This window comes from Stenella coeruleoalba (genome assembly GCF_951394435.1).
Source record: "Stenella coeruleoalba genome assembly, chromosome: 5".
Lineage (NCBI taxonomy): Eukaryota > Metazoa > Chordata > Mammalia > Artiodactyla > Delphinidae > Stenella > Stenella coeruleoalba.
Window position 1 is genome coordinate 63,388,141 of NC_137150.1, and position 21,881 is coordinate 63,410,021.

The 21,881-nt window shown below is 40.9% G+C and overlaps 1 protein-coding gene across 3 annotated transcripts in view; it reads right to left on the minus strand.

The window, feature by feature from the left end:
• IGF2BP2 (insulin like growth factor 2 mRNA binding protein 2) overlaps window positions 1–19,053 on the minus strand; it is a 158,916-nt gene extending 139,863 nt beyond the window's left edge. For all 3 annotated transcript variants that reach the window (XM_079922531.1, XM_079922532.1, XM_079922530.1), the window contains exons 1-2: window positions 18,795–19,053; window positions 17,158–17,218 (exon numbers count right to left, since the gene is read on the minus strand). In XM_079922531.1, the coding sequence (XP_079778657.1) occupies window positions 17,158–17,218; window positions 18,795–18,972 (239 nt within the window). In that variant the 5' untranslated portion in view covers window positions 18,973–19,053. The remainder of the gene's footprint in view (window positions 1–17,157; window positions 17,219–18,794) is intronic.
• Window positions 19,054–21,881: the final 2,828 nt, after the last annotated feature.

Genomic DNA, 21,881 nt, shown 5'->3' on the forward strand with positions numbered 1-21,881 from the left:
ATGAAGAGGTCAACAATTCACTCAGAGCATAGAAGAGGGAGCAAGGTAAGCAAAGGATAAAGATAAACTTCGATGGACTAGAATATATAACCTGTGAAGAAAATTTAATATTATATTTACCACTATTGGTTTTTTTAAACAATACAGAAAGCACCTATCTTTTCTAAAGAGCAGACACTCCTAAAGGACTCTAACATTCTATGAGCCTCAGTCTATACAAGTTCAAAAGGAAACAACCAACATTACTTTTTTTATTCCGAATTTATTTTTTTTAAAGTTTTGGGGAAAAAAAAAGTTTTGGGTATTTTGAGATTTGACACTGTTATTTAAATGTAAGTTTTTTTGCTTTTTAAAAATAGAATTAATTTTTTTTTTATTCAAGTATAGTTGATTTAAAATATTGTATTGGTTTCAGTGTACAGCAAAGTGATTCAGTTATATATTTTTTCAGATTATTTTCCATTATAGGTTATTATAAGATATTGAATATTTTTCCCTGTATATAGTAAATCCTTAAAGTTTCATTTCACATTAACTATCATGTTATCAGGACCTTAAAGAGAAAAGATTGATTGGGTAATGGGAAGTATATGCAAGTAAAGTAAGCATATGAAAATAAAGTAAGCACTGGGATTCAATAAAAATTTAAAGACATCACTATTAAAATAGTATATTTTACTGAAGTCAAAGTAATTTAGCACATTCTATAGGCAAAGTTGATAGGTCTACATGAGTTTTGCACAATCCTCACACAGAATGAATCATTCAACACTGACAGGGATATATCTAGCTTTAACAACAATGCAAAAACACTAGCAAATATCTTCAAGAAATAAATGTATAACAAAGGTAGGTACCAAAGATCTGAGGGCCTGATGTTTTGTATTTTTAGTGGGGAAGAGAACTGGCTTGTCTGATATCAAAGTGACCACTGCTTTTTGCCTGAGAAAGATTTACTCAGATTTGGTATAGTAAATAGCATATTTCTTGGAAAACCAATGATTTTAAAGAAGGGTAAATATATTTTCCTCTCGTAGACCACGGCTAACCACAGTGTGGCACAATTTTGGAGAAATCAGACCTCACCCAGTTACAAAAATAGCAAAAAGGATTCTTGCTGCTGGCAGAAAAGTGACATCTTTATCGATACAGCAAGAACAGTGTTTTAAACTTCTCAATTAGGCATTTTTTTTTAAATCAGCTCTTTTAGATAAGGCTGAACGAGGAAAATTAAATTGTGTTTTATAAAATGGAAGTAACTGAAATCATTCTTCAGGGGAAGGAACAGAAAGAGGCAAAAAAGAAAACAAAAGAAAAACAACTCAGGTTAAATACTGAATATATGACCCTGTCTAAGTACTTTGAACAATCTGGGCCTCAGTTCTCTAATCTATGAAATGAGGATAGTAGTATCTGCCTTCCTCAACTTACAAGGTTCTGTGAAAATTAAATAAGAATTATAAAAGGATTCAGTAAACTGTAACTGTTGTTACTGTTGTTTTATAAGGAATTCCAGTTTCACTCCAAAAGGAGCTAATTATAAATATTAATACAAGGGGATTATTCTTTTCAGTATAAGTGCCAAATCAACCAAATCTCTCTTTGACTTGCTGACTTTTCCTGATTGACTTAACTCAGCCCTAGATGGTCCCCAATGATCCCTACCTCTTGGTATTCACCTTTTGAGTAGTCCCTTCCCTTCGAGTGTGGACAGAACTAGAGTCTTGTATCTAACAAACAAAATAAGGCAGAAGTGACAACGTGCAACTCAGTGGCTAGGCCATAAAAGGCTGTGTGGTGTCACTCTTTCTTGGATTACTCACTCAGGGAAGCCTGCTGTCATGCTGTGCACAGACCCACGGAGAAGCCCACACTGTGGGGAACAGAGACCTCCAGCCCACAGGCAGAGAAAGACGGAGGCCTGCCAACAACCCCAGGAGTGAGCCTCGCAGCAGATCTTCCAGCCCAGTGGAGTCTTTGGATGACTTCAGACCCGGGTGGCAACTTGACTGCAATTTCATGAAAGACGCTGAGCTAGAACAACCCAGCTAAACTGCTACATGTTCCTGACCCTCAGAAAATGTGTGCCATAATAAGTGTTGGTTGTTTTAAATTGCTAAATTTTGGGGTAATTCGTATGCAGTAACAGATTACTAATACACAGCACTTGACAGCATCTTGCTTTGCAATTAACACTTAATTTAAGATCAGTCTCTTCCTTGCTTATGAATTATCTTAACCACTGGTAAATACTGTCATTTTTGTACTTGTCGGTTTTTTCCATAATAACTTTCGAGGCTATCTGCTTAAACTGATCATGTTTGATTTACTATATAAAAACACACCTTAAGTTTGATTCTTGTATCCACCTATTATCTTGCAACAGAAGGACAGCTGCTTTCATTTTTTTCCAACAGGTTTTTCTTCTGTGATTCTCAGCAGATATTTAATGCAATTTGGGTTATACAGAAAAAAATATCTACAGGGAAAATTGTATTTTCATGTAATCATACTGAATTTAATAGTACTAAGATGAACCTATCTTTATTTTTTTTTTTAAGAAGACTGATTTGTAAATCCTATTCTGGTTCCAACAAATCTAAATCTTTGCTTTCTAAGACTCGTTTTGCAGCCCTGTGCAACTGCTCTTTTGCAGCTCACCTCATGTTTTAAAGACACTTCGTACCTAAAATGTCCGTGAAGGTTTCATTCTATGTAAGCCAAAAGATTAAGTCAAAAGTTTGAAAAAACCACTCACAAAAAAGCAAAATCTTTGAACTGCTATCCTCCCTGCCCTGTTTGAAAATAAAGAAGGAAAAAAAGAGAAAAAGAGGGAAAGAAAGAAAAGTAAATTATTAATGATATCTTAATTATGATTTAAATTTTAATTAATTCATTCAAAAATATTTAATGAGCAGCTATTTCCAGGCATTGAAGATGCAACAGTGGAAATAAAAAATAAGACCCAGATCGCATGGAACTTCAAATTTTTAAAATTCAAAAAACCAGCCCCCGAAATAGAGTTAGCTATTTTTGTGGAACCTATGACCATTTAGATCCATCACAAATGAGGGGAGACATATAAAATCCTGAACTCCCTGATCCTGTATGCTACTTTATTATGCCTTACCATAAATGACTTGCTAACTTTTTTTTTCCTCGAGTGAGGCATTTACTTCTAGTACAAGCTGAAGGTGAATAAATGGAGAGAGAATCAATATTTATAAGTTTTTTCTATGTGTCATGCATGTTAATACATTGCTATATAAACAACACAGTAACATTAATTATTTAGTATTAGAATCCAATTTGACAGGTGAAATTTAGGCTCTAAGATGAAACACTAGTAAGCAACATGGCTGGGGTCTAAATTCAGTGATTTTGATTCCAAAATCCATGTTCTTTCCACCCCTTGATGAGTTCTGTTCAAAGCCCCAGTAAATCATGGTGTATATGCTATTCTAAAATTCTAAGATCAAGAGCTTCTACAAAATTGCCTTTGAGAAAAAAAAAATTCTATTAAAACTATACTTTAATTCTAATAATTACTTCTAACTTAACTTTCAGTCTTATATCAAGTAGCCGCTTTCAGAAGAGCTCCACTTGGATATCTCACATGACATCAAACTCAACATACCCAAAATGTGATTTCCTTCTTAAAAGCTACTCTCTCCCCAAGATTGTTTTTTTACCATGGCATCACTCTCACCTCACAATTCAATCTACTTACCTATCACCAAGTTGTCCACTCTATTATGCCTTACCATAGATGACTTGCTAACTTAACAGTTCTCCAAGACAAGGGCTTTACCTCACCATTATGGTGATCACTAATGGGCTATTTCATTATGTATGTAAATTATAGAACAAAAAGATACATTTAAAAAATGCTAATTCCAACTGTCAGAGAAGTGTTTTGTTTTTCTTGTCTTTTCTTTTCTTTTTTTTTAAAAAAGGTCCCTTAGGCAATTGGCAGTTCTCATTTAGTTTGGCCTTAATGAGTATTTACCCAGGGCCCAGAAGCAGAATCCATATGGCTTTCAATTTCCTCAACTTAAATACAAGAAAGTGCAACAGTAACCAAAACATTTTTCAAACGTATTTAAAAGCACATTTTTTTCACCACCAAATTTTCCTACCAAGTACACTCTATGCTTTTCAAACTACCTGCCTTACATCAGATGTTGATTTATAGGCAGAACTCAAGTTCTTATTTTTTAAAATGTTTGCTGGACATATGAGAATCGTATTTTCTTAGGAAATGGTTTAAGACATTATCTATAGTTGGCCTAGTGTTTAACTGGAGAAGAATTTAGACTGATATGGAAACATGTTCCTCCAATTATATGAAAATAGAGGTTTACTTTTTTCTCATGAACATGTATTCTGAAATACTACATAAACTTATAAGAGTGTCACATATTCAGCATATGTAAATTCTATATTTACCAAAGGATTTTAGATGGCTAAATACAACAGAAGCAAAATAAGATCTCTACATAAAGATAAAACTATAGGGTACTCTTTAATGGAGAAAATAATTATTCCAGAAAACTAGACGAAGGATGGTTGCTCTGAGACCTAATTTTAGTTTTGAGCTTCCAAACAGCTATCATTATTAGATAAGAGACATACTAGTTTATCCAGTTTATCAAGAGAAGGACTTTCCCCTCTCACTCACAGACAGCCTTAAAGGTAAGAGATACTAAACATAACAGAGTGTTTTTGACAATATTTTGAAGAGGATGCAGACTTTCATGCGGCAGAGACTGCAAACTGGCAACCCGTGAGCCAGATGAATCTGCTCTCTTCTTTGACTCTCACAGTGTCTCCAAAATTTTTTCAATGGTTGAAAATTTTAAATGTTTAAAATAAGAACTCTGATTTCTGGTTGGAGCTAATAGCTACCCCTCCTACACTCCATAGAACACCCCCCTTTGCCACCACTTATGTCATCTGCAGGAATCTAAGTGTGGACCCCTGTAAATATATGGTGGTCTATTAGAACAGTCTTACTATAAAATAAAACTTGAGTGCATATTATGAAATCATTAATCTTTGAAGACCAATCTGCAGGAAGTTAGAGTGGTAAAGCATAGGGGCATGGAGGAGAGCTCAAAGGGCAGTGTCCCAGTCTCCCTCTCCCTCTCCCTCTCTCCCTCAGGACTATAAGGACTCCCCCCAAGAGTCTTTGGCCATAAGTTAAGAAATCATCGAAAAAATAATATTTTTGGAAGTAATATCCTGGTTTTGAACAAGAATCATACATGCAGGACTGATACTGAAAAAGCGCACGTTAGAGTATAATGGCTCAGGTCCCTTCTGATGTGTTGGGCATCCACTCTACCCAGGTGAAAATATTTTGAAGATCACCTCTGTTCATGGAAGCCCAACACACACACCAGATAAAAGTAGGGCTGCTCTGCTTGAAGAAGGGGTAGGAAGGCCATCCTGCTTGCACCTCCTAAAGCAAAAACTTGTTCTTGATGAATGAGAGGGTCCCATGTCACCAGACCCATCACTGTACAAAGTCAGTTGACTCTAATGGCTCTGCCAAGAGCTAGAGTACAATTATTGCCCAAGGAGCTCCCTGGAAAGTTCCTGAAGGGCAAACAATCTGTGCTGTTGATTGTAGAAAAATCCATAGATTTAGTAGTCTGGCATGCAGTTGGCAAAGCAAACAGTTGTTACTAAAGCGAAAGTGACAGAAGATGGAAGGCCATTCCACAGGATTCACAAGTAAGGGAGGCAGGGTCTAAACTTTCCTCAGGAAAGAGGTTTGCATCTGCTAGAATACCTGATCAAGGAAGGGATGGACTCAAGGCCCAGAATTACACACTATAGGACAGATACTTCCAAACTGTTTTTTCAAAGCAGCAAGCCCCTCTGCTAATCCAAATTCTAGACCAAACTCCAATATATAAAACAACAACGAATGCAGCTGTCTTCCAACTGAAAGGTTGGTAAGAAGACAGGATCCCCCAGGTACATATGTCCACTCCCTCTTCCCATAAATTTGGCATCTCCTCAGAATCCTAAGGCTCCGTGGAACACTCTGTTAAAAGCACTAGTGTGGGGAATAAAACATGTGACTCTGGCCTGGAAATTTTTAAGGCAGGTATTAACACCTTGACCATGATTGTTATAGGTGAACTAAAGCCACAAATCATTTTCAATATCAGAATTACTGTTTTGAAATCACTATTGAAATAGACACATATGGCAAACCATTAATACAAAAATCAATGAACCAAAGAGCTAACTCTTCCCTGGCAAACCTCTTAAGATGTATAAAGAATTACATCAGAACCAGCCACCTGTTCTCAATTCTTTTATAACCCTTACAACAAAATTCCTTTTTAACTTACCTACTTCATAAACCTAAATCCCTGTCTTTATTTCAAATAATGGAGCCACCAGCGCCTTTGTCATTGCAAATCTTTAGTGAAGAATAAAATAAATAAAATCTAAATTTTAAAAAAATATTAAGCAACTAAAAAATTTAAAGAATATTAACCAACCAGCAGTTTGTTTTTTATTCCTTAGAAAGGAGATTAAATCCTATATTTTAAAAAATCTGAGCTTAAAACCTAGTTTCTCAGGCTTCCCTGGTGGCGCAGCGGTTAAGAATCCGCCTGCTATTGCAGGGGACACGGGTTCAAGCCCTGGTCCAGGAAGATCCCACATGCCGCGGAGCAACTAAGCCCGTGCACCTCAACTACTGAAGCCTGCGCACCTAGAGTCCGTGCTCCACAACTACTGAGCCCGTGTGCCACAACTACTGAAGCCTGCGCACCTAGAGCCCGTGCTCTGCAACAAGAGAAGCCACCGCAGTGAGAGGCCGACGTACCGCAGTGAAGAGTAGCCCCCCGCTCACCGCAACTAGAGAAAGCCCATGCGCAGCAAGGAAGACCCAACGCAGCCAAAAATAAATAAATAAAATTTATTTAAAAAAACACAAAACCTAGTTTCTAAAGATCCTTGATTTCATCATCTTTAGCAGCGACACAACTCGGGGAGTTTTAAAGAGCTTAGTTTACAAATTCAGTGTCCATGATTTGAAGACATCACTATCAGTCTGAAGAGAGGGGAAAAAAAGAGTACAGCTGGATCCAGGAGAAAAGCCAGGTTATTTACGCACCCACAAATTTTTTTCTGTTCTTCAATGGTTGTTGTTAGTAGATATTTTTCCTTTACAAAGAATAAACACAAATCCACTTCAGGGGGGAAAAACAGTAGCCTAAACTTTCAGCACTGGGAAATTCCATCCCAAGTTTTCAACTACTCACAAAAGCTTATGAGGGTTGACCCCCAGGACCGTGGAGACCATGGAGGAGCGTGTCTGTGGCACGTTCCGAGGAAGCGTGAGCCACAGAGCCCATACATTCCAGCACACTGAGCAAGCACACACATGCCTCCCCACTTCCCCAGACTCCGCCAGCGAGGGGGCACCAGGCTGGAGGCAGGCCCCACACACCAGGCACCAGTCCTGCCCAGCCATCCCTGCAGAAGTACAAAGGGGAAGGAGAATAAGAGAGAGGAACTGGCCAGTGCAGGGCCTCAAAGAAAGAAATATAAGACCGTTTGTGGGGTAGGCCAACCACATACTCTAAGGGTTTTTAAAAGTCAAAGAACAACTTGTGTGAGCCTCCTGGTCCTGCTACCACCAATGGAATCACTTACTGTCTCCCACCCACCACCAGTGAGTACCAGTCTTTCTCACATGCTCTGGAATTACAGACCGTACAAGCTGCACAACAAAGTTCAGCCACCTATGCTTCTACGGCTACCTGTATCCTTTCTCCCTTCCTCCATTCCTCTTTCTCTCCTTCCTTCCTTTCCTCCTTTCTTCCTCCTTCCTTGCTTCTCTCCTCCCTCTGTTCTTAATAATTGAAGAGGTTAAACTCCAGTTTTTCAGCGTTAAACTCTTTCATCATCTATCTCCGACTCTCTCATATAATGATGCACAAACACTTTTACTCCAAAACCTTATCTACACAATGAAGAGACAAAACATCCATTTTTCAAATATGCATTGTTAAAATCACAAAGATCAAGAGGGACTAAAGTAAAAGGTCTCCACGTACCAAAAACTATACAGCCTGTCCTCACGTAAGCGTTTTAGAAATAGCCTCTATTTCGTGAGTTGGTTTGAGGTTAACCTGTCCACAGAACCACCATTCAATGAAACAGTTTTTTGCTTTACTTTCAAAGAGAAAGAGTAAAAAAGAATATATAAATGTGGCAATAAAAATCTTTTCTGATAATACTCTTGACTGAGAAAAGCCATTATTTTTCATCTTATAATAAAATGTTTTTCATAAAATTACCTTATCAAAAAAGCACCACCTCTATATCTACGAAGCAAAATTCTTGTATATCTCATTCCATTGGTAGCATAATTGTATCTCAAGTCCTATTTACTAAAAAAAAAACAAAAAAGTTATGAATGCATAATATGCTTAAGCAGTGTATCAAAAAGAATATACAAATCTTTCTACTCCCTGTGCTTTCAGAATCTTTCATTGTCAAAAAGGTTTAAGGGCTTCCCTGGTGGCACAGTGGTTAAGAATCCGCCTGCCAGTGCAGGGGACATGGGTTCAAGCCCTGATCCGGGAAGATCCCACATGCCACAGAGCAACTAAGCCCGTGTGCCACAACTACTGAGCCTGTTCTCTAGAGCCTTCGAGCCACAGCTACTGAAGCCCATGTGCCTAGAGCCCGTGCTCCACAACAAGAGAAGCCACCACAATGAGAAGCCCGTGCACAGCAACGAAGACCCAACACAGCCATTAATTAATTAATTAATTAAAAGGTTTAAAATTTTCTAATGTTAATAAGATGAACCACTCTATAGAAGATAATTTTCAAGAATCCCGTATTTCCATCTCCAAATCATAGACACTTTTAAAATATACAGATAAAAATGAAAGCATGCCACACTTTGTGCAACACTCTAGGTCCTACACAAAAAAGTCTGAGGTGTTTTTTTCCAGGATTTAAAAAAAGTATCTGGGCCAAAGGCAAAAATACAGACCCTCCCTACCCACCCCACCCCACTGCATACATATGTTTTTTACACTTAACTTTCAACCACAATGATTTTTTTTTAATCTTTTTATCTTTAAGTAATTACTAATGCCTCTACTATAGGTCTACTTCAAGAAAGTTTCTTCAAATTATGACTAACACTTTCAGTTGTTTCTCAATTACACTAAATTAAAAATATACTAACTTCAGTTAGTCAGTCCTTTATCTTCCTCAGCATATCTGTTGTATACATGTAAACTTTAGCTCTAATTCTGAGTTAGGAAAAACATACAAAGTTACTCTATTACCTATGTACACATTATCACAACTTCCTACTTTATTGCTAGGGTGCTGTTACTGTATACAAATTAGATGGTAAGCAAGGGTAAGACGCCCACTGCTTCTTTGAAGCAGGTTTGGTCAATAGAAGGAGTTGCTTTGGAGTCCAAAGCTTTACAGCCCTATCTGTGAAAGGGATGAAATTCAGATCTCTCTCGGCTGTATACAAAAAAATATGGAGAAGGCCTAGTCCAATGCCTAGCACATTAACTACTCAGCAAGTATTAGTTACCTTTCTTCCTTTTCCCCATCTTCTGAGTCAGAATTCCACAGAACATGCAATACCCTACTCTGGGCTCTACTAAGTTAAAGAAATGAAATGCCTAGGGAGTTGGAAATAATCTTCTTTCACTTACCTTTTTCTTGATAATTCCTTCCTCCCTTCCACCACCACCATAAATATGATACTACACAAAAGTTAAAGGAAACGAGGATAAATGTAGGCAAAGTTCACAATTAAGGGGAAATGGACTGTTCTTCACATGCTTAGTTATTTAGTATATGCTTTTGAGTGACTATATCATTAATAAGGAACTCAGAGAACTTTAGGGATGCTATCCTATTAACATTCATTTCACTCCCACAGGAGAGGCCAAAGGCCATATTCTGTACAGAAAGTGAATCAGAGAGAGACACCAAATCTCAGGAAAGACTTGGCAGCTACCAGCAAAACACTTAAAACGAAACAGTCCTGCCCTCTGGCAATGGATTGGCTGAAACCTGGAACAAACCCACCCAAGTGATTCCTTGAGCTTGACTTTCCTTTACCATGTGGCACACGGTCTTGACCAGGGCTACCTGTGTAATCTGTGTGGCTCAGCTGTTGAAACATCTTTCTCGGCAATGTCCTATGTCATAATACAAGGAATGCAAACACTAAAAAAAGCAATGTAACAACAACATCAAGATCCAACCTTCTTGGTTAGGCATACCCCACTTCTGTCTATGGGCAAGCACAGTGATACTGCCAGTAATTTAAAAATGACCTCTGTTTCTAATTTTTTTCTTAAAAACTATAACAAAGTACAGATCATTTGGATTGATTAAGAATAAGATCATTGCAAAGGGTGATTCACAAACAAATCTATATTTATATCTTTCCATCATTCTTGAATGGCAACCTTTGAACTGTACAACACTTTCAGATAACTTCTTTAATTAATAAACAAAGTAAATGTAGGTGAAGTACGCTGGACTGAGAATCAGAAGTTCTAACCCTAGCTTTACTATTTAATAGTAATGTGACCTTAGGTAAATTATTAAATTTCTCTGAGACTGAGTTTTCTCATCTAAAAAAAGGAATAATATTAACTGTCCTTTCTTCTTCACATAATTATTATTTAGAATAAATGAAATAATGTGTTGAAGAAGCTGAGATATTATCAGTACTATGTGAATATGAGATGCAGGCACATAAATATACATTTATCTAGTATTATTTACATGTCAACACATGGAATCATGATATTACCTTTCTGATCACATTTAAAACAAAAATTAAAAGTCCAACCTTCCCCCATAGGGCAAATCCTCACATGTTGGTACACATTAATTGTATGATAATAAGAAAAACTGAAAATATCATTCTCATTGCAATCGTCCCATACAGATTATCCTGGTCATTAGGTACAACATTTTCCTTGATATAGATAGATAGAAGAAAGTCTAAAACATGCATCAAAACTCTTAATTTTCATTTAATGGACTTACTGAAATACCTATTTTATGAAATATTCTTGATAATAAACAGAATGGGAAAATTCTAACTAAATCTTCACATTTTAAGAAATAAAGTATAGAACAGATAAATAAATAGGAAATCCAAGAATAAACAAAACATGTGTCTAAAATGTAAGCTTATTATTTAGTGAGAACCAGAGGCTTGGGGAAGAAACATATCTATTAAATGATGGACATCATTTTGGACTTGATTGCCTGCTATTAATTCAAAAGTATCCATTTTCTCTGGTCTACTTATTCAACACCTCAACATGCCATCAAACACTAAACCAAATTAAAGAAACAGTAATTATATTCTCCCTCCTCTTTGGAAGCCAAAGTAACAAAATCTGAATTTTGCTGTAAAAGAAAATAATTTTTCTTCACTATTTTATGGAAAGACCAGACTAAAGTACATGATCAAAACAGGAAAAGAAAAACCTTAAAAATAATGCTCTGAGCACTCTGCAATTTTGCTGCCCAAAATAGAACCCCTACAGTCCATGCCACCAAATGAAAATTACAAGTTTGTAAGCATGAAGTCAAATTATAAAGTAAAAGATTTAAAAAAATATTTTAATGGTGATAAATGAAAGGAAAGACTGTTATCTTTACTGGTAGGTGTTTGTTGTTTATTTGCTATTATGTTTTCTTCAGTGATAGTGTTTTGAATGACTATCCAAACTAACTTGAACTTTAATTTGAGTGTAAAAAGGACAAACCTTGACTAACAAATTACTTGGGCAAATTTTGTTAAACAGAACTCTCCCATTCTTCAAATTAAGAAGTTAATCATAACTTTTGGAAATTATGCTTTTGACTAAAATTTTTAGAAAGCTGGTTTAAAAAATTGGTTTAGCCAAACCCCACCACTTTCTTCTTCAACACCAATAAGAACACTGAAGACATTTTGGTGGCATTTAAATATAATTTTTTAAAATATATTTTTGAAATTTATTATTCAACTTTTTTAACAGCCTCCAAAGAAACCAGCTCAATACTATGCTTCTTCTAATGAAACTGATTCTCTCAGAGTACTTTTGTTATGCAAAATAATACACTGTCTTCCACAGTATAGAATTTCTAAATGAAAATCCATATTCAAATCTTAAATCTTCTATAGAAAATCAAAGCCTACACAGAATCATTTGCCAATTCTCTTAGTGAGAGGGGACATCCAAGCAAAAGTGAAGGAGAGTAAATTTCCCACAGAATGGTCCTTCCAGTAGCATGCTCACTGAAGAAGCCACTACAGGTGTCTGTGCCCTGGCTCCCACAAGGTTAAACACCTGCAAGAGTTATGCATCACTCAAGGCACATATTATTGCACTTGACTCCCTTTATTTACCACAAGGTTCAAACACCTAGTAATTTTCATTTGCCTTGTCAGGACTAAAATCCAGAACATTTGTTGTTTAATTTAAAGATATCCTCCTCTTCCCTCTTGATACCATCTGTCTGAAACTACTGTCTCCCATAAAACACACACGCACGTGTGCACACACACACACACCCCCATGTGCACACACCCCGCTGAACCACAGAGATTGATGCACTTAAACTCAAATTATGTCCTCTAACAACTGACCAATTGCTCATCTACTTTTGAGGATTTCATTAGCAGACTTGGAAGAGTGATTCAGCAGGAGACAGCAAATATTTAGAAAGCTGAAAGTATCAAATATGTATAAATAGTTCTTACAGAAATCTGATTTTCATAACTTTCTGACTTTTAATAAATGTGCCCAAATTACCACCCTTTTATGCACATTTCAATGTCATTTACATTCCCCCCATCTAAAAAACTGGAACAACCTCTGTAAAATAAAAAGCATTTACTCAAAATAATAGTGAAATGTTGATTTTGATATGTATTAGTTCTAAATCTTATAACATCCTTTAAAATTTTTCTTCTTAAAGAAAATATATTGTGCTTTAGATCATTATGTATAAAAGGTGTTCTACAAATATTATTAATCTTCTCTCATCTTCTCTATATAAATGATAATCTCAGGCTAACATAATAAAAAACAAAACTCTGAGATCATCCCTTACTGGTCATCTTATACCCAGCCATAATTACAAAGAAACATTATTTAAAAAAACACAATTTGACAAATGTATTACATATCACCAAATCACCTTTTAGAATTAACGTTCATGTGTTTAGCCATCTAGTACTTTTATAAATCACTACAATATAATTTAAAATTGTTATGAATTTGTCAAATTGGAAAATCAAGCCCCATATAACATCTATTTCGCTTTGTAGATTTCAATGGCTTTTAATATTTAACCAAATAACGTAAAAAACAATGACCAGTCTTTTAAAAACACAAACTAGAATTTTAAACCTGAATTACCAAGTAACTTTTTTCTTTATTGCTTCTATTTTAATCCCAACACTTATCTCTTAAAGGTCACGAAAATGTGTAATTTTCTATGGCATTACCTAGAACGGCATAAAAAAATTACTAGCCTTTTTTTAAAATGGGAAACTAAATGTCCAACTCAAAGTCAAATCAAAACTAACCTTACAGTAATATATATATGTGTGTGTATGTGTGTGTACATATATATATATGTAAAATATCCACACATGGAATCTATACAATTAAATCCAGGCCTTAATTTCTAATTCAACAAATTCTTGAAATAGGGTACCATATGATTTTAACCTAATAAAGTCTTTTCTGTTGTTACAAAATTAAAAATTGATCCATCAAAAGCCTTTGTTGCAGGGAGGGCTTGAGGTTGGGTGGTTGGGTTTTTTTTTTTTCTTTTTGGTATTTAATTCAACTATACACAATGTAGTACATACAAGCAAAACACAATTGAGATACTGTTTTCTTTAACATTCCTATAGGAGACCAAATTCATTTGCATTGGAGAGAACACAATTACTGATTTTTAACTCATGAAAGACAAATTCATAGCTTTTCCCTACACTACCTCATAGTATTCTCACCATCTCAGTGAAAGCATGTCTAGCACCACTTAGTTACTTCCTAGAAGTGGGCAGAAATTGCATTTTTCAAAGTTTTGTTTCTCACAGAATCATTCAACTTTAGTTACAAAGCACATTCAGGTTAGCGTATGTCTTAGCTCAAAACAATTTATGTAATGTGTGTGTGTGTGCATGTGTGTAGATACATATAGTATATAAATTTTTTTTAAACTAAACTCTCATCAACATCAAAAATGAAATTTCTATCAAGGAAGTTCCCACAACTTTTACAGCCCTTTGTCTGTTTTTTCTTCCTTAAGAAATCTTTGAGTCATATATGCTACCAAGAAATGCGAATACAGAAAAAAGAATCAAAGATTTTTATTCAACAGAGCCTGAAGACAACTTAGAAAGTAAGAAGAATAGATGGTTTGTACATGGTTTACATTACAATAATTTGCATTTAATAAGAATGAAGCACATGTGGCAAAAGAAAAAAGAGTTTTCTACTTTTAAGTGACCCTGAGAAAATAATATTATCTAGTCTGTCTACAAAAACAGCACATATAAAATAATGCTAGAATGATATTTAACAAAAGATCCAATTGGTAAGCAAATGGCATGCCAATATTTTCATAACTTAAGATAAAAAACATCTCCTCCCAAGTATCATTAGGTTAAAAAAAATCTATTTGGAATATAGATATTAAAACTGATTCTTGAGAACAGAAAGAAATCAGAACAATATAAAGAAAATGAGCACTCACTTGTGGAATGGTTTTTTAAGTAAGCAAGCAATGAGGATGAATTGTTTTCTTCACATTTTCACTTCTACTAACACAAAAACCACATATAGAACTGACTGAAGGCCAACAAATGTACTTTTAACTTGTTAATTTTCATGGAAGTGCAATAAAAGAACACCAAAATAGTCACCATATAACATAAAAGCTTTGGTTTCAAATGTCACAGTACCCTGTTTTTGAGAGTCCCCTCCGTGGTGGAGCCCTGTACATGAGAACACACAGCTGCCTCCTCCCAGGAGTCTGAGCTCAGTACACAACACCAGGCATCAGCTCTCTCTCCCTTAGCCTGCAGTACCAGTAACTAATTTCTGCATTTTAAACTAATAAAGGAAAGGAAGAAAGATCAAAGCTATCCAATCAGAAATGAAGCAGCCCTCTACAGCAGCAGCTTATGCATACATTTGGCATGTCAGACATCTTCAGAGTAGTGAATCATACACAGCGCATTTCAATCTACCTCCTAGGTATTTCATATTACCCACAGTGTTCAAAGAAATCATGTACCAGTAGAGCTGTATAAGTCCTAGATTGCTCTTTATTTAATTAATACTAAAAATTTGGGACAAGCTTTTAATTCTGAACTCTTATAAACACAGCAAAATCATCTAAATGACCCACCAGCTAACAGCAAATAACCTCTGTATTTTGAAAGAAAAAAGTTAAAACATAATATATTTGTGAGAAGTTTCAAGAGATGTTAATAACTTTAGATAAACTAGTATTTCACTTACATTGCAACATTAAATAATATACTTTGCAACATGAAATGAGACACCAACTAACCAAAGATAAAATTCTACCGATTTTTACTAATTATAACCAAAAAAAACCCTCAAAACAATTATACAGCCAACAGAATTAGATATTTATAGAAACATAACCCATCAAATATTTTGGGTGCTTCTTTCAAACCTTGTTCAATATGTTCATCCAATATTCAAGTGTTATAAGATGAGTAATTTCAACTTACAGTAAATAGTTAATGTATCAAAAAGCTTCAACTTCGATTTCTCAAGCAAAAAAAATTTTTTAAGAAAAGCATACAAACTTAAAATACTTAATTTAAAAATTAATCAGTTGCACATTACATTTCTTCCTAGAGAAGAACTAGCTTAATATTACACATGAAACTGCAAATCATAATTTTTACCTCTTTTTTTTAAGTTATTAATTAGTTTTCTGATATGCCACTGGAATCATTGGCAAACAAAAGATATTCTGTTGCTTAGTTAAAACATATCTGGAAATGTGCACACATTTTTAGAAACCCTTTAAGCAAAACATCTATGTATTTAACAATTGGGATAGTTTGTTTTAAAATCTATTCAATCCTGGCAAAAATCAAGTAAATGGTTACACTATTGAGAATCACAAACTGTAAAGGTGGTAAGTCAAAGACTTCACTTAGAGTCTCCAATTCAGCTACTTAATGACTAATGGTGAAGAAATGTATGTGAATGGGATATAAACTAAGTTACGACACACAGAAAAAAAATCTAGAATGAGTAATAAAGGGCCCAAATTTAAAGTCCACAATAAACTTTAAACAAAGATGTTCTCCCTCATTCTCTCCTCATAGACATTCTCATGTAAGCAAATCACTGTGGAGAAATCCAACCTCCACAAAACTTTTTAGTCCTTCATTAACAACAGTGCACTTAAATATAATTATAGATTTCACAGTGATATTTGTTTAGCCTCAAACATATCTTAAAAGCAACAACAACAAGAAAACGCTCAGAAGCAATATTCAGTAGTCTCTGTGACTAAAAAAGTCTGGCTTTTAACTGCCACCTAATCCAAACAACCTACTTGTTTAAAGCACTATGCAAAAATATCGACCCCTTGCTGAATTATTTTATTATCCAACACTAAGGTATCTAAAAAAGAAAACTAATTAATCGCAATAATCGCGAAGTTTAGTTAAGCAATTTAGCTGACACAGTAAATATTTACTCTTAACATCTCACAGGAAGTCTTGACAAGCATTTGTTGCCATTGTGCTGGGGGGCAGGGGTGGGAGTGGCGGGTGGGAGGCAAGTTTTCATAAACAAGTTAAACGGTCCCAGCGAATTTAACACAGCTAGTGTTCGCCACCCACCCCCAATAAGGCACCAGATACTTTCCAAGTACAGTAAACACCTTATATAATGAAAGTAAAAAATGTAGCTTTCTAAACTATTTTAACTCCACTACAAAAACAAACAAACGCCTTTTAAAAAAAACTATACAAGCACATTTTTAAAAACTGAGTGTATTTTTTTTATTTAGACGTAAGACCAATCACACAAAAAAACTAAGCAAAATATTATTTACCTGAGCTTTTTGGAGACTGAGTAATCAACTTCCATGATTTTCCCATGCAATTCCACTTTACCTTTAAAACAGAAATTAAAGCACTCAGAACCTTCCTGCGATCAAACCGGCGGGGGGCTAGGAGGGGCACGCACAGAACTCCACGCTCCGGCTCCGCCTTCGGGCGCCCTCAAGGGGTCTCCTACCCTGCTCGAGCTGGGCAAACTTGGTTCCCAGTGGAGAAAAAAGGTGGGCGCCCCATGTCGCCTTGTTCCCCGGGACGAGGTGGCAAGGGTGCGAGCCCGGATCCCGACCCCAGGTATAGCTGTGGGTGGCATTACCGGAAAAACAAATTTAATAAAGAGCGGCGCCAATTTGAAAGGATGAGCTCATTTGAAACTCAAGCTGCAGGGCTGGCGCGGCCCCGCTCCTCTCCGGGCCCCCACCTCTCCATTGCGCTAATCCGGGCTCCGAAGGCTCCGCTGCTCTCCCCTCCCTGCCCTCTCCTCCCGGTGGCCCTGGTGAGACACGCCGAAGCCCCCCGGGGGCCGCTTCCGCGAGAGCCGGGTCCCCGCCTGCTTCTGGTCACCTTGGCCTCGCCGCTGCCCCGCCCCCACCCCGCGCGCCAGTGGGGAAGGGGCTCCGGCCGGGCCGAGGTTCGGGGGGCGCAGGCTCGTGGCCTGGGGGCGAGCGCGGCTCCGAGCGGTGCGTGTGCGGGAGGGAGAGTTGGTGAGTGCGCGCGCGCGCGAGTGTGTGTGTGTGTCGCTCTCCGTCTCCCGTCTGGGCTCCAGCGCTCTCGCGGGCCCCCCGGTCGCCTCTTTCTCGGTTCTCAGTCCGGGCCCCCACCGAGTTGAGACAGGGCACCTCGTAAAAAGGTGCTTCTGGCCGAGCGGGAGGCGGGGGGACAGACGGCGGAAAGCCCCCAGCCCCGAGTTCTTCTCAATAAAATCGGACAAAAAATTCAGAGAAAAATAGGAGCGCTTGAGAGACAAGCGAGAAGGGACTGAGGTTCGGGAGAGGACCGAGAGAGATGTGCCGTCGTGCAAAGGCGGGGTGGGGGGAGCCCCGAAACCTCGGAGGGGATCGTCAGGGTGGCGCCGAGGGGGTGCTAAAAGTGGGGGACCGCGGGGCGAGCTGGGGAGGGGGCTCGAAAGGAGAGTGCGGCTCAGGGGACGCCAGAGGGCGAGAGGTCCTGGGCACGAGGCACGGGAAGGGGTAAGGTCCGGTCAAGAGAGAAGGACATTCAGGGTTTAGGGGGGTCCCTGACAAAAGGGGTGACGGGAAGGTCAGGGAAGAAGGGGAGACTGGGGCTCTCTAAGGATGGGGGTGGGGAACTCTGGAAAGCAACTCGGGGAGCCGGAGGAACAAGGGGTGCCCCGGGAGAGCGAGAGAGCCTCGGGAACCCTAGGGGAGGCTCGGGGGTCGCCCCAGGGCTGCGGCTGGGAGGGCAAGGGGTGAGTCCGGAGCCGTGGGGGGAGGGGAGCGGGCCGTCCCAAGAGCGGGCCGGCGGTGAGAGTTGAAGGTCTGGTGCGTGGAAGTGAACGTGCGGGCGCTAAAGCCCCCGCCGGGCGCCGCCCGCAGGGCTCGGCCTCCCTCCGGGCGCCGTCCCGGCCTGAGCTGGGCGAGGCGGGGGGAGGGGGACAGCGCCGACTGCTCACCCGAGAGGGTCTCGATGGCGCGGATGGCCCAGTTCTGGTCGGGGTAGTCCACGAAGGCGTAGCCGGACTTGAGCAGGACCTGTCCCGCCAGGGGCAGCTTCCTGTCCCCGAAGAGCTGCCGGAGGTCGTCGGCAGTGACGGCGGGGCTCAGGTTCCCGATGTAAAGCTTGTTCATCATCCGTCTCTTCCCCGAGAGCCCGCGGCTCCCCCGGCCCGGTACCCGGCGCTCCTCGCCTCCTCCGCTGCCCTCGTCTCCCCTCCTCCTCCTCCGCCCCCCCTCCCCGCCCTCCGCCCGCCCGCCACCCACCCCCACCCTCAGCCTGGCTCCCCCCACCGCGGCCGGCCCGGCCCGCCCGGGGGCAGAGGCGGAGGCGGGGACTCGGCGCGGCTGCCTCCTCGGGGCAGAGTCCCGGGCCGGGCGGCGGCGCGCGGACAAAGCGCTCTCTCTGCCTCCCTCTCTCCCTCTCAAGGCGGTGGCGGGAGGAGGAGCAGCGGCGGGCGGCGGCAGCGCACCCCGCGTGTGTCTGTGTGAGAGTTTGTACGGGCGTGTGCGCAGCCGAGAGTGAGCGAGCGAGCGCCCCCTCCCCGCCCCGCGCCGCTGCGCCCCTCGCCTCGCGCCCCCCGCGCTCCGAGCGCTCCGCGCGGCTACCGGGACTTCTGCCCCGCGCCGGGCGGGCGGAAGCGGGTCGCGGCCTGGGGCTGGGGCTCCCGGGAGCCAGAACCCCGGGCAGGCGCGGCGCGGAGGCCGGGCGAGCGGCGGGGAGGGGAAGGCGCGCCCCGGGCGCGGGTGGGAATGCGCGAGGGGGAGCGGCTGGGAGCCGCAGGCGTAGGAGGGCGAGGGGCTGTGGGAGAGCGTGGAAAGGGGTGTGCGCAAGGTGGACCGGATGTGAGGGCGCGGCTGCAGGGCCGGCGGGAAGGTGTGTCTCGGAGGTGAGAAGCGAGGGCAGGCTGGGAGACCACAACTTTCGCGGCGAGTTGGCCGAGTCCGGCTCCCTGCGCGTTCCCGGGCTGAGCGCTCGCTCAGAGACCCGCTCCCCGCCCCACTCTCCCGGGTAACCGGGCGGCGCGTGTGGTCGAGGGAGCGCGGACGGGGGTCGGGACGCTTGGGGCCCAGGACCGACCGGGCCTTCACGGACCTTGCACCCCGGGGAAGTTGCTCCGGCCCTGGGCCTCAGTTTCCCGGCCCGCGAGGGGAGAAGGAAGGCCAGAGCGGAGCAACGTCCCCTCCGCCCGCACCGCGTGCGCCCGGAACCTCGCGGCCGGCGGCAGCCTGACGTTGGCAGCTGCTCTCTATTCTGGGAAGTGCCTAGGGCTTCCCGAGCCACCGCTGCGAAGCCAGGTGGCGGGTGGGGAGGCGAGCGAGGAGGGGGCAAGGACTGCGGCCGGGAGGACCGACGCTTGCTGCTAGGCTTCGAGGCCGGGTTCAGTACCCCCGCCGGGGTGGTGGGAGGCGAGGGTAACTGGAAGTGGAGGCGCTCAGGCGGTGTAGGAGTTCCCCGAGCATTGGGAAGGGCCCGGAGAGGAAAGAGGTCCTTCCAAGCGGAGGAAACAACGTGACCGACGGAAGAGGCAGGGTTGGGATGAGAGCAGCCCGAGCCGAGGGGCTAGGGAAGGAGCCAGACAGGCTGGAGACCGGTTGCGAGTTCCGGGGCTCGGCTGGAAGTCTGGTGGTTAGAGCCTGGTCCCAGCCAGGAAATGAAGTTCTACAGGGAAGAGAAAAATGGGCAGGATTCAGAGGCGAAGGGGCAGAAGAAGATTCCAAGGTCTGCACTTCTGGGGGCCTTAGGAGAGGTGATAGTTTGACGGGAGAAGTGTGGGTTGGTTATTTATTTATGTATTTTGAGGGCGTTGAGGGTCTCTTGCTGGAGAAGCCACAAATGTAGGGATGGTCTCCTGGCTGGGTTGTGAAGTACTCTCTTTCTCAAGCTCTCCTGTTGACCAAGTGGGTGGAGGGAGCACGGCTTCTTAAAAATAATTTAAAAAATACACGTTCCTTGGCCCCTTCCTTTGAAGACTGACTGTGAGCCTGGATTTTGTATTTTCTGTAAGTACTCCCAGGTGATCCTTGTCTAGGAAACACTGGCCGGTGGAAGGTCTTTCGGATTAGGATTCAGACCTCAGGGTTGTGGCATGAAGTGTTCCAGCATCTCTGAGCCTCAGTTTCTTCATCCATAAAGAGAGGCTAAAGTGACCAACTCTTGGCTGTTGTGAAGGCTACACAAAGGATAACTGAGTAGTGTGTTGAGACAGTGGACACACACTTAATGCTTGTTTCTTTTCTTTCCCCCAGGAACTCATGAGCTTTAAAATATTTCCTTGTGGGGAAAGATAATTGGTATGGTCACCGTCATACTATTTGCTTTATTTTACTTCCAGTATTTCAAAACTGCACATTCTAAAAGAGAAACAAGAGTGGCAGGGATAATTGGTCTCTGAAAGGTTAGTAAAACTTTTGTGTATAATATTTTCAGACATGTCAATTCCTTGGTCCTACTGCAAACACTTTAGCATGGATTCTCTAGTGGGTAGCAAGCATCTAAAGATTCTTGGCAGAGTTGGCTTCTGGTGAACTCTTCTACCCTGCTTCACCAGGTCACTTTCATATTTCTTTTCTGAAAAATAACTGGTCTTTGCTGTAATTTGTGTCTTCTGTCCTGCTGGTGGTTTGTAAACATAGTGCTGGAGAAGAGCTTGATAGGTAACTGATGGGGGATGTGTTTCCACCACACCTCTGATTTGTAGCACCCACAGTTCATTATCTTAGAAGGCAAAGTTAGTTGCTCTTTCACATGATAGAGAATGGAACAGCCTCCGAATGCAAAACAGAAATCCGGAAGTCATTGCCACTGCTTGACAAAACTTTATTTTCTATGTGTTTTCTCCTGAGTTCCCCTACCTCCTCCCTTCCCAGAGAGATGAAATAGAGATTGATCCGGGCTGAATTTAAGGTTAATAAGCAAAAATTTTATGAATGTTGCACTGAGGTCAGAAATTTGGGAAAATTCTTATATTAGGCATATTACTTTTAAAAGCATATATTAACCTTTTCCTCAAGAATTTCAAAACAGTACAGATCCTCATGGTTTT